Source organism: Bombina bombina, chromosome 9 (assembly GCF_027579735.1).
Source record: "Bombina bombina isolate aBomBom1 chromosome 9, aBomBom1.pri, whole genome shotgun sequence".
Classification (NCBI taxonomy): domain Eukaryota; kingdom Metazoa; phylum Chordata; class Amphibia; order Anura; family Bombinatoridae; genus Bombina; species Bombina bombina.
In genome coordinates, this window is record NC_069507.1 from 198,877,261 (window position 1) to 198,891,345 (window position 14,085).

Sequence of the window (14,085 nt, forward strand, 5' to 3'; positions counted from 1 at the left end):
TATTGTGCATCTTGAAACAGCCACACCATATGTTTTCAGATAGTCCTGTATTTCACCTGAAGTTATTTGTGGGGTTTTCTTTGCATCCCGAACAATTTTCCTGGCACTTGTGACTGAAATTTTTGTTGGTCTACCTGACCATTGTTTGGTTTCAACAGAACCCCTTATTTTCCACTTCTTGACTAGAGTTTGAACACTGTGGATTGGCATTCTCCATTCCTTGGATATCTTTTTATATCCCTTTCCTGTTTTATACAGTTCAACTTCCTTTTCCCGCAGATCCTTTGACAATTCTTTTGCTTTCCCCATGGATCAGAATCCAGAAACGTCAGTGCAGCACTGGATGAAAGATGCGAGGGTCTGTCAGGAGTGCAGAAATTCATTGACCTTTTATACACACATACTAATTACAAGCAAACAGATCACAGGTGCGGATGGTTACCTTTAATAGCCATTCAAACCCCTTTGTGTCAACTTGTGTGCATGTTATCAGGCCAAAATCACCAGGGTATGTAAACTTTTGATCAGGGTCATTTGGGTTGTTTCTGTTGTTATTATGATTTAAAAAGAGTAAACACAGTTGATTGAAAATAAATGGCTTCAGCCACACACTAACCATGAGTGAAAGAAATGTTTTTGTGTTATTCATATTCTCTAAAAAAAAATTAATTATGTACACAGTCTTACAAATTCTTGCATATAAAAAAATCAAAGATGAAGATCCATGCTCTCTGGACTTTTAAAGTGTATAATTTATTATAAACTGTGACGTTTCGGTGATCAAGGGGAGAGTTTGATCCCCGAAACGTCACAGTTTATAATAAACTAGTGTTAAAGCAAAATGTTTAAAGAAAGAAATATACCTATCCCTCTATTCATCAATCCCTATCCCTCTATTTCTATCCTCTATCTCTATCCCTCTCCCTCTTTATTTTTCTGCAGTGTAGGATCCCCCTAATCCTCGAACCTCCCTGATCCCCCCTCAAACAAATTTATAACCCTCCCCCCCTCTAACTATTGCCACCATCTTAGGTTCTTTCTATAGTTTAATGGTCCCACCACCTCCCATCTCCCGTGATTGCCATTTATCCCCCCCGCACCCCCAAACCCCTTTTCTGTAGTGTAGCTGCCCCATCCCTCCCTGTTCCTTAATAATTTCCCACCGCTGCTAAGCCGCTCACACCCCCCGCCCACACAAGCAGAAGATCGTTGCAGAAGGTGACACACACAGTGTCACCGTCTGCAACTATCAGGCATCTGCCCTCATATGGAGATGGAACACCCATCGCGCTCCGGCTCCAAATGCGGCAGATGCCTGGAGCTTCAAGAACTCCAGCTCTGAAGAAAATCCAGTAAAAAGTGATGCTCACCTGCTCTTACCTCATGGATACAAGGTGTATATGAAGTGTCTGGAGGGGAGTAACATCCCTGTCTGTATTAAAGATGAACTATGATCGGAGAAATCCCTGTAGGTTTGTAGCACATCTTCAGTTTATCAACAGGGATTTCTCCTACTACAGACAGGGATGTTACTCTCCTCCAGGCGCTTCATATACACCTTGTACCCCCATGAGGTAAGAACAGGTGAGGATCTCCTTTACTGGATTTGTTTCTGTTCCATATAAGAACATAATAAACTATATATATTGCTGTTTGTATATTTGCTGTGCGCTTTCCTCAGGCAGTTTTGAATAGAAGCATTTTTGCAGTGTTCTAGTATTAGCAAAAATGTTTCTAGTAAAAGCTTTTACAGTGCATGGGCATGTGAAGCCTTGCACCAATTTTGTAAACCGCGTGTCTGCTCAGGGATGAAGGTACAGGCACAAATCCCCAAATCTGAAATTCAAAAATCCAGAATTATTTAGAAATCTAGAGTTTTTAATAAAAAAAAAAAATTAAAATTAAAAATTACAATTTTCCCCACAAGTAAGTCACAATCTTCTCTGCCTGTGACTTCTGTTTGTTTTTTGTGTTCTAAAATGCATCCGATTAATGATTTTTATTTAAAACAACAATTACCTTTCTGAATACAGTACTGTACTGTCTGATGGTACATTTTTAATACAAAAGTATTAAAAATGATATAAAACTACCTTTAGGTTACATAAATAAACTGTATTAGGACATGTAAATATTGGCTAAATACAGTCCAACAAAGAGCCCTGTGTTAACACGGTTATCTCTAATATTCGTAACCATGACTTGATCGAATGACTTGGGCATAACTGGAATGTCCATGTGATCACTTTACCAAACAATATATATGTGAATACCTTTAGGAGTCCTCTCCTTACAAAACCTGTAAACCTGCAACAATGGAACTAAAAGTACGGTAAGTCTCTTACCCCTGCTCCATTTAGGTACGTCCAGTGCCTAAATTACATAAAAATTTGTTTCTTACACTTGGTACCATCCCCTCTCCAAGCTGTCCCATTTTACAGATGCAAATATACAAACATTACGAAATCCAAACCTTTTCCGGCCACAAGTGGTTTGGATAAAGAGGTTTGTACCTTCTGTTATATTGATAATGACTCTGTTTACAAGATACAATTAACTACAAACTCTCTGAGCAGACACAATATTTAAAATCTTGGTGCAGTGATGCCCTTTTTCTAACAAGTTGCAAAAATGTTTCTATTCAAAAGCTTTGCTGGAATGTCCCTTTAAATCTACTGTTAAAATCCCCTACTTTATAAGCACACACATGTATGGTTTATAGCTGCGTGTGGGAATGGCAACTATTTAATTTGCAACAAACGACGAACAAAAGTGCAGGCTGCCTAATATATGTACAGATCAAACATGGGTAAAATACACAACACAAAGATCTTACCTGGAAAAAAGTGCTAGAAGTTTTGTGTTTACCAAAATGAAGGCATGAAGAACCTCCTCCCCACCCCGCTCAGTGCTGCTGTTAATGTGATAGACTATTTGTTTCTCCAAAAATTCAATACATTGCTCACAGAGTTTTGGATGAATCAGGCGCTCCACAGCCTGTGAAAGAACAGGGTATACACAGTAAATACTGGCGTATACTTCTCTGCATATGGTGAGAACTGATAACTCCTACTACAGTAAAGGCACCTGTATATACAGTGACACATTTTGCATAATTGAAGTGATAGGTGGAATATTTGGGGGGGGGGAGACAAATTTAAAAGAGACATGAAACACTTTGAGGTTGCAATACTGTATATAATGCCTAATTATGCATAGTAAAGCTTTTGAACATACTATTATTATGTATTTTTCCTGTTTTCCTGTCAATTAACCTTTACATTATGGACATTACACTCCCACAAGACACCCCCCACCCCCTAATCCCAGCCAAACTGGTCTCCACCATTTTAGGAATAGTCTGCCAGTATGCAGCTCAGATTTTTGTTTTATATATATATTTTTTTTCCTGTAGTGTAGTGATCTACCTCAACCCTCCCAGCTCCCTGATCGCCTCAAATAGCTCTCTACCCCCCCCCCCATGGGGGACATCTTTAGTACTGGCAGCTGTTTGCCAGTACCTTATACATAAAACAGAATTTATGCTTACCTGATAAATTACTTTCTCCAACGGTGTGTCCGGTCCACGGCGTCATCCATAACTTGTGGGAATATCTCTTCCCCAACAGGAAATGGCAAAGAGTACAGCAAAAGCTGTCCATATAGTCCCTCCTAGGCTCCGCCCACCCCAGTCATTCGACCGACGGACAGGAGAAAAAACAGGAGAAACTATAGGGTGCCGTGGTGACTGTAGTTAAAGAAATAAATTTATCAAACCTGATTAAAAAACCAGGGCGGGCCGTGGACCGGACACACCGTTGGAGAAAGTAATTTATCAGGTAAGCATAAATTCTGTTTTCTCCAACATTGGTGTGTCCGGTCCACGGCGTCATCCATAACTTGTGGGAACCAATACCAAAGCTTTAGGACACGGATGAAGGGAGGGAGCCAATCAGGTTACCTAAACGGAAGGCACCACGGCTTGCAAAACCTTTCTCCCAAAAATAGCCTCCGAAGAAGCAAAAGTATCAAATTTGTAGAATTTGGCAAAAGTGTGCAGGGAAGACCAAGTCGCTGCCTTGCATATCTGATCAACAGAAGCCTCGTTCTTGAAAGCCCATGTGGAAGCTACAGCCCTAGTAGAGTGAGCTGTGACTCTTTCAGGAGGCTGCCGTCCGGCAGTCTCATAAGCCAATCGGATGATGCTTTTCAGCCAAAAGGAAAGAGAGGTAGCAGTAGCTTTTTGACCTCTCCTTTTACCAGAATAGACGACAAAACAGAGAAGATGTTTGTCTGAAATCCTTTGTTGCTTCTAGATAAAACTTTAAAGCACGGACTACATCTAAATTGTGTAACAAACGTTCCTTCTTTGAAACTGGATTCGGACACAAAGAAGGTACAACTATTTCCTGGTTAATATTCTTGTTGGAAACAACCTTTGGAAGAAAACCAGGTTTTGTACGCAAAACAACCTTATCTGCATGGAACACCAGATAGGGCGGAGTACACTGCAGAGCAGGTAACTCAGAAACTCTTCTAGCAGAAGAAATAGCAACTAAAAACAAAACTTTCCAAGACAACAACTTAATATCTATGGAATCTAAAGGTTCAAACGGAACCCCTTGGAGAACTGAAAGAACTAAATTTAAACTCCAGGGAGGAGTCAACGGCCTGTAAACAGGCTTGATCCTGACCAAAGCCTGAACAAAGGCTTGAACATCTGGCACAGCCGCCAGTCGTTTGTGTAACAAGACAGATAAAGCCGAAATCTGTCCCTTTAGAGAACTCGCTGATAATCCCTTATCCAAACCTTCTTGTAGGAAGGAAAGGATCCTAGGAATTTTGATCTTACTCCATGAGAATCCCTTGGATTCACACCAACAGATATATCTTTTCCATATTTTATGGTAAATCTTTCTAGTTACAGGTTTTCTGGCTTGTACCAGAGTATCTATCACAGAATCCGAAAACCCACGCTTAGATAAAATCAAGCGTTCAATTTCCAAGCTGTCAGCTGGAGAGAGACTAGATTTGGATGTTCGAATGGACCCTGTACCAGAAGATCTTGTCTCAAAGGTAGCTTCCATGGTGGAGCCGATGACATATTCACCAGGTCTGCATACCAAGTACTGCGTGGCCACGCAGGAGCTATCAAAATCACCAAGGCCCTCTCCTGTTTGATCCTGGCTACCAGCCTGGGAATGAGAGGAAACGGTGGAAAAACGTAAGCTAGGTTGAAGGTCCAAGGCGCTACTAATGCATCCACTAGAGTCGCCCTGGGATCCCTGGATCTGGACCCGTAGCAAGGAACTTTGAAGTTCTGACGAGACGCCATCAGATCCATGTCTGGAATGCCCCATAATTGTGTCAACTGGGCAAATATCTCCGGGTGGAGTTCCCACTCCCCCGGGTGGAATGTCTGACGACGCAGATAATCCGCCTCCCAATTTTCCACTCCTGGGATGTGGATCGCAGATAGGTGGCAGGAGTGATCATCCGCCCATTTTATGATCTTGGTCACTTCTCTCATGGCCAGGGAACTCCTTGTTCCCACCTGATGGTTGATGTAAGAAACTGTCGTCATGTTGTCTGATTGGAATCGTATGAATCTGGCCTTTGCTAGCTGAGGCCAAGCTTTGAGAGTATTGAATATCGCTCTCAGTTCCAGAATGTTTATCGGGAGAAGAGATTCCTCCCGAAACCATAGACCCTGAGCCTTCAGGGAGTCCCAGACCGCGCCCCAGCCCACTAGACTGGCGTCGGTCGTGACGATAACCCACTCTGGTCTGCGGAAGCTCATTCCCTGGGACAGATGATCCTGGGTTAGCCACCAACGTAGTGAGTTTCTGGTGTCCTGATCTACTTGGATCACTGGAGACAAGTCTGTATAGTCCCCATTCCACTGTTTGAGCATGCACAGTTGTAATGGTCTTAGATGAATTTGCGCAAAAGGAACTATGTCCATTGCTGCAACCATCAATCCTACTACTTCCATGCACTGAGCTATGGAAGGTCGAGGAACAGAGTGAAGAACTTGACAAGCGTTTAGAAGCTTTAACTTTCTGACATCTGTCAGGAAAATCTTCATTTCTAACGAATCTATTATTGTCCCCAAGAAGGGGACTCTTGTCGACGGGGACAGGGAACTCTTTTCTATGTTCACCTTCCAGCCGTGAGATCTGAGAAAGGCCAGAACGATGTCTGTGTGAGCCTTTGTCTTTGAAAGAGACGACGCTTGTATCAGAATGTCGTCCAAGTAAGGTGCCACTGCAATGCCCCTTGGTCTTAGAACCGCTAGAAGGGCTCTGAGTACCTTTGTGAAAATCCTTGTCCAGAAAGGCGAACCTTAGGAACTGGTGATGATCTTTGTGGATAGGAATATGTAGATACGCATCCTTTAAATCCACGGTAGTCATAAATTGACCCTCCTGGATTGAGGGTAAGATCGTTCGGATAGTTTCCATTTTGAACGATGGTACTTTGAGAAATTTGTTTAGAATCTTTAAATCTAGAATTGGTCTGAAGGTTCCCTCTTTTTTTGGGAACTACAAACAGATTTGAGTAAAAACCCAGTCCTTGTTCCACAATTGGAACTGGGTGTATCACTCCCATTTTTAACAGGTCTTCTACACAATGTAAGAATGTCTGTCTCTTTATTTGGTTTAAAGATAAGTGAGACATGTGGAACCTTCCCCTTGGGGGTAGTTCCTTGAATTCCAGAAGATAACCCTGAGAAACTATTTCTAGTGCCCAGGGATCCTGAACATCTCTTGCCCAAGCCTGAGCGAAGAGAGAGAGTCTGCCCCCTACTAGATCCGGTCCCGGATCGGGGGCTGCTCCTTCATGCTGTTTTGGTAGCAGCAGCAGGCTTCTTGGCCTGTTTACCCTTGTTCCAGCCTTGCATCGGTTTCCAAGCTGGTTTGGTCTGCGAAGCATTACCCTCTTGTCTAGAGGCTGCAGAGTTGGATGTCGGTCCGTTCCGGAAATTGCGAAAGGAACGAAAATTAGACTTATTCTTGGCCTTGAAGGGCCTATCTTGTGGGAGGGCATGGCCCTTACCCCCAGTGATGTCTGAGATAATCTCTTTCAACTCTGGTCCAAAAAGGGTTTTACCCTTGAAGGGGATATTAAGCAATTTTGTCTTGGAAGATACATCCGCTGACCAAGATTTTAGCCAGAGCGCTCTGCGCGCCACAATTGCAAACCCTGAATTTTTCGCCGCTAATCTAGCTAACTGCAAAGCGGCATCTAAAATAAAAGAATTAGCCAACTTAAGTGCGTGTATTCTGTCCATAACCTCCTCATACGGAGTCTCCCTATGGAGCGACTTTTCTAGTTCCTTGAACCAGAACCACGCTGCTGTAGTGACAGGAACAATGCACAAAATGGGTTGTAGGAGGTAACCTTGCTGAACAAAAATCTTTTTAAGCAAACCCTCCAATTTTTTATCCATAGGATCTTTGAAAGCACAATTATCCTCAATAGGAATAGTAGTGCGCTTGTTAAATGTAGAAACTGCCCCCTCGACCTTAGGGACTGTCTGCCATAAGTCCTTTCTGGGGTCGACCATAGGAAATAATTTCTTAAATATAGGAGGGGGAACAAAAGGTATGCCGGGCTTCTCCCACTCCTTGTTCACTATGTCCGCCACCCGCTTGGGTATAGGAAAAGCGTCGGGGTGCACCGGAACCTCTAGGAACTTGTCCATCTTACACAATTTTTCTGGAATGACCAGGTTGTCACAATCATCCAGAGTAGATAAAACCTCCTTAAGCAGTGCGCGGAGGTGCTCTAATTTAAATTTAAATGTCACAACATCAGGTTCTGCCTGTTGAGAAATTCTACCTGATTCTGAAATTTCCCCATCTGACAAAACCTCCCTCATGGCCCCTTCAGAGTGGTGTGAGGGTATGACAGAAAAATTATCATCAGCGCCCTCCTGCTCTACAGTTTAAAACAGAGCAATCGCGCTTTCTCTGAAATTCAGGCATTTTGTATAAAAAATTAGCTATGGATTTATCCATTACTGTCGCCAATTGTTGCATAGTAACAAGAATTGGCGCGCTAGAAGTACTAGGCGACTCCTGCGTGGGCAAAACTGGTGTAGACACAGAGTGAGATGAAGCAGAACTATCTTTACTCTCCTCATCTGATGAATCATCTTGGGCAACCTTACTATCTGTGGCAGTACTGTCCTTACTTTGTTTGGACGCTATGGCACAATTATCACACAATTTGGAAGGGGGAGACACATTGGCTTCCATACATACAGAACATAGCTTATCTGAAGGTACAGACATGTTAAACAGGCTTAAACTTGTCAATAAAGTACAAAAAAACGTTTTAATTAAAACTGTTACTGTCTCTTTAAATTTTAAACAGGGCACACTTTATTACTGAATATGTGAAAAACAATGAAAGAATTGTTCAAATTTTACCAAATTTTCACCACAGTGTCTTAAAGCATTCAAAGTATTGCACCCAAACTTTCAGAGCTTTAACCCTTAAAATGAACCGGAGCCGGTTACAGGTTTAACCCTTCTACAGTCCCAGCTACAGCCTTTGCTGCGACCTTACCAAACCCAGGGGGGAATACGATACCAGATGAAGCCTTCTAGGAACCTTTTCAACTACTTTCAGATCCACACACATGCAGCTGCATGTCCTGCTCTCAAAAGTAACTGCGCAGTAATGGCGCGAAAATGAGGCTCAGCCTACTACAGTGAAGGCCCTTCCTGACTGAAAAGGTGTCTAAACCAGTGCCTGACGTTAAAAAACGTTCCCCAAAGTTTATAAGTGTGAAATTCAACCTCAATCTGTATAAAATGCCCAAATAAAGCAATCGATCTTGTCCATAAAAGTGTCTACCAGTTTTACAGCCCATATTAAGCCCTTTATTCTGTTTGAGACTAAGAAAATGGCTTACCGGTCCCCATGAGGGGAAATGACAGCCTTCCAGCATTACACAGTCTTGTTAGAAATATGGCTAGTCATACCTTAAGCAGAAAAGTCTGCTAACTGTTTCCCCCAACTGAAGTTAATTCATCTCAACAGTCCTATGTGGAAACAGCAAACGATTTTAGTTACTGCTGATAAAAACAGAATTTATGCTTACCTGATAAATTACTTTCTCCAACGGTGTGTCCGGTCCACGGCGTCATCCTTACTTGTGGGATATTCTCTTCCCCAACAGGAAATGGCAAAGAGCCCAGCAAAGCTGGTCACATGATCCCTCCTAGGCTCCGCCTACCCCAGTCATTCGACCGACGTACAGGAGGAAATATGCATAGGAGAAACCATATGATACCGTGGTGACTGTAGTTAGAGAAAATAATTCATCAGACCTGATTAAAAAAACCAGGGCGGGCCGTGGACCGGACACACCGTTGGAGAAAGTAATTTATCAGGTAAGCATAAATTCTGTTTTCTCCAACATAGGTGTGTCCGGTCCACGGCGTCATCCTTACTTGTGGGAACCAATACCAAAGCTTTAGGACACGGATGAAGGGAGGGAGCAAATCAGGTCACCTAAACGGAAGGCACCACAGCTTGCAAAACCTTTCTCCCAAAAATAGCCTCCGAAGAAGCAAAAGTATCAAATTTGTAAAATTTGGCAAAAGTGTGCAGTGAAGACCAAGTCGCTGCCTTACATATCTGGTCAACAGAAGCCTCGTTCTTGAAGGCCCATGTGGAAGCCACAGCCCTAGTGGAGTGAGCTGTGATTCTTTCAGGAGGCTGCCGTCCGGCAGTCTCATAAGCCAAACGGATAATGCTTTTAAGCCAAAAGGAAAGAGAGGTAGAAGTCGCTTTTTGACCTCTCCTTTTACCAGAATAAACATCAAACAAGGATGATGTTTGTCTGAAATCTTTAGTAGCCTCTAAATAGAATTTTAGAGCACGGACTACGTCCAAATTGTGTAACAAACGTTCCTTCTTTGAAACTGGATTCGGACACAAAGAAGGTACAACTATCTCCTGGTTAATATTTTTGTTGGAAACAACTTTCGGAAGAAAACCAGGCTTAGTACGCAAAACCACCTTATCTGCATGGAACACCAGATAGGGCGGGGAACACTGCAGAGCAGATAACTCTGAAACTCTTCTAGCAGAAGAAATTGCAACCAAAAACAAAACTTTCCAAGATAATAACTTAATATCTACGGAATGTAAGGGTTCAAACGGAACCCCTTGAAGAACTGAAAGAACTAGATTTAGACTCCAGGGAGGAGTCAAAGGTCTGTAAACAGGCTTGATTCTAACCAGAGCCTGAACAAACGCTTGAACGTCTGGCACAGTTGCCAGCCTTTTGTGAAGTAAAACAGATAAAGCAGAGATCTGTCCCTTCAGAGAACTTGCAGATAATCCTTTCTCCAAACCTTCTTGTAGAAAGGATAGAATCTTAGGAATTTTTATCTTGTTCCATGGGAATCCTTTAGATTCACACCAACAGATATATTTTTTCCATATTTTATGGTAAATTTTTCTAGTTACAGGCTTTCTAGCCTGAATCAGAGTATCTATTACAGAATCTGAAAACCCACGCTTTGATAAAATCAAGCGTTCAATCTCCAAGCCGTCAGTTGGAGGGAAACCAGATTCGGATGTTCGAATGGACCTTGAACAAGAAGGTCCTGTCTCAAAGGTAGCTTCCATGGTGGAGCCGATGACATATTCACCAGGTCTGCATACCAAGTCCTGCGTGGCCACGCAGGAGCTATCAAGATCACCGAAGCCCTCTCCTGATTGATCCTGGCTACCAGCCTGGGAATGAGAGGAAACGGTGGGAATACATAAGCTAGGTTGAAGGTCCAAGGTGCTACTAGTGCATCTACTAGAGTCGCCTTGGGATCCCTGGATCTGGACCCGTAGCAAGGAACCTTGAAGTTCTGACGAGAGGCCATCAGATCCATGTCTGGAATGCCCCATAATTGAGTTATTTGGGCAAAGATTTCCGGATGGAGTTCCCACTCCCCCGGATGGAATGTCTGACGACTCAGAAAATCCGCTTCCCAATGTTCCACTCCTGGGATGTGGATTGCAGACAAGTGGCAGGAGTGATCCTCCGCCCATTGAATTATCTTGGTCACTTCCTCCATCGCCAGGGAACTCCTTGTTCCCCCCTGATGGTTGATATATGCAACAGTCGTCATGTTGTCTGATTGAAACCTTATGAATTTGGCCTTTGCTAGATGAGGCCAAGCTTTGAGAGCATTGAATATCGCTCTCAGTTCCAGAATGTTTATCGGGAGAAGAGATTCTTCCCGAGACCATAGACCCTGAGCTTTCAGGGGTTCCCAGACCGCGCCCCAGCCCACCAGACTGGCGTCGGTCGTGACAATGACCCACTCTGGTCTGCGGAAGCTCATTCCCTGTGACAGGTTGTCCAGGATCAGCCACCAACGGAGTGAATCTCTGGTTTTTTGATCTACTTGAATCGTCGGAGACAAGTCTGTATAATCCCCATTCCACTGTCTGAGCATGCACAGTTGTAATGGTCTTAGATGAATTCGTGCAAAAGGAACTATGTCCATTGCTGCAACCATCAATCCTATTACTTCCATGCACTGCGCTATGGAAGGACGAAGAACAGAATGAAGTACTTGACAAGAGTTTAGAATTTTTGATTTTCTGACCTCTGTCAGAAAAATCCTCATTTCTAAGGAATCTATTATTGTTCCCAAGAAGGGAACTCTTGTTGACGGGGACAGAGAACTTTTTTCTTTGTTCACTTTCCATCCGTGAGATCTGAGAAAGGCTAGGACGATGTCCGTATGAGCCTTTGCTTTTGACAGAGACGACGCTTGAATCAGGATGTCGTCCAAGTAAGGTACTACTGCAATGCCCCTTGGTCTTAGAACCGCTAGAAGGGACCCTAGTACCTTTGTGAAAATTCTCGGAGCAGTGGCTAATCCGAATGGAAGTGCCACAAACTGGTAATGCTTGTCCAGAAAAGCGAACCTTAGGAACTGATGATGTTCCTTGTGGATAGGAATATGTAGGTACGCATCCTTTAAATCCACCGTGGTCATAAATTGACCTTCCTGGATGGTGGGAAGGATCGTTCGAATGGTTTCCATTTTGAACGATGGAACCCTGAGAAATTTGTTTAGGATCTTGAGATCTAAAATTGGTCTGAATGTTCCCTCTTTTTTGGGAACTATGAACAGGTTGGAGTAAAACCCCATCCCTTGTTCTCCTATTGGAACTGGATGAATTACTCCCATCTTTAACAGGTCTTCTACACAATGTAAGAATGCCTGTCTTTTTATTTGGTTTGAAGATAATTGAGACCTGTGGAACCTTCCCCTTGGGGGTAGTTCCTTGAATTCCAGGAGATAACCTTGAGAAACTATTTCTAGTGCCCAAGGATCCTGAACATCTCTTGCCCAAGCCTGAGCAAAGAGAGAAAGTCTGCCCCCCACCAGATCCGGTCCCGGATCGGGGGCCATCCGTTCATGCTGTTTTGGTAGCAGTGGCAGGCTTCTTGGCCTGCTTACCCTTGTTCCAGCCTTGCATCGGTCTCCAGGCTGGTTTGGGTTGTGAAGTATTACCCTCTTGCTTAGAGGATGTAGAATTAGAGGCTGGTCCGTTTCTGCGAAAGGGACGAAAATTAGGCTTATTTTTAGCCTTAAAAGACCTATCCTGAGGGAGGGCGTGGCCCTTTCCCCCGGTGATGTCTGAAATAATCTCTTTCAAATCAGGACCAAACAGTGTTTTACCCTTGAAAGGGATGTTAAGCAATTTTGTCTTGGAAGACACATCCGCTGACCAAGACTTTAGCCAAAGCGCTCTGCGCGCCACGATAGCAAACCCTGAATTTTTCGCCGCTAATCTAGCTAATTGCAAAGCGGCATCTAAAATAAAAGAGTTAGCCAATTTAAGTGCTTGAACTCTGTCCATAACCTCCTCATACGAAGATTCTTTATTGAGCGACTTTTCTAGTTCTTCGAACCAGAAACACGCTGCCGTAGTGACAGGAACAATGCATGAAATTGGTTGTAGAAGGTAACCTTGCTGAACAAACATCTTTTTAAGCAAACCCTCTAATTTTTTTATCCATAGGATCTTTGAAAGCACAACTATCTTCTATAGGAATAGTAGTGCGTTTGTTTAGAGTAGAAACCGCCCCCTCGACCTTGGGGACTGTCTGCCATAAGTCCTTTCTGGGGTCGACTATAGGAAATAATTTCTTAAATATAGGGGGAGGAACAAAAGGTATGCCGGGCCTTTCCCACTCCTTATTTACTATGTCCGCCACCCGCTTGGGTATAGGAAAAGCATCGGGGGGCACCGGAACCTCTAGGAACTTGTCCATCTTACATAATTTCTCTGGAATGACCAAATTGTCACAATCATCCAGAGTAGATAATACCTCCTTAAGCAGTGCGCGGAGATGTTCTAATTTAAATTTAAATGTTACAACATCAGGTTCAGCTTGTTGAGGAATTTTTCCTGAATCTGAAATTTCTCCCTCAGACAAAACCTCCCTCCTGGCCCCTTCAGATTGGTGTGAGGGTATGTCAGAACAGTTATCATCAGCGTCCTCTTGCTCTTCAGTGTTTAAAACAGAGCAATCGCGCTTTCTCTGATAAGTAGGCATTTTGGATAAAATGTTTGCAATAGAATTATCCATTACAGCCGTTAATTGTTGCATGGTAATAAGTATTGGCGCACTAGATGTACTAGGGGCCTCTTGTGTGGGCAAAACTGGTGTAGACACAGAAGGGGATGATGCAGTATCATGCTTACTCCCCTCATTTGAGGAATCATCTTGGGCAATATCATTATCTATGGCATCATTGTCCCTACTTTGTTTGGACACTATGGCACAATTATCACATAAATTTAAATGGGGAGAAACCTTAGTTTTCATACATATAGAACATAGCTTATCTGATGGTACAGACATGTTAAACAGGCTTAAACTTGTCAACAAAGCACAAAAAACGTTTTAAAATAAAACCGTTACTGTCACTTTAAATTTTAAACTGAACACACTTTATTACTGAATATGTGAAAAAGTATGAAGGAATTGTTCAAAATTCACCAAAATTTCACCACATTGTCTTAAAGCCTTAAAAGTAT

General features: G+C 42.9%; 1 protein-coding gene across 5 annotated transcripts in view; it reads right to left on the bottom strand.

Moving 5' to 3' along the window:
* The window catches only part of HPS1 (HPS1 biogenesis of lysosomal organelles complex 3 subunit 1), a 363,492-nt gene that overhangs the window by 114,314 nt on the left and 235,093 nt on the right, over positions 1-14,085 (bottom strand). For all 5 annotated transcript variants that reach the window (XM_053692561.1, XM_053692560.1, XM_053692559.1 and 2 more), the window contains one exon: positions 2,837-2,997. In XM_053692561.1, coding sequence (XP_053548536.1) covers positions 2,837-2,997 — 161 coding nt within the window. The remainder of the gene's footprint in view (positions 1-2,836; positions 2,998-14,085) is intronic.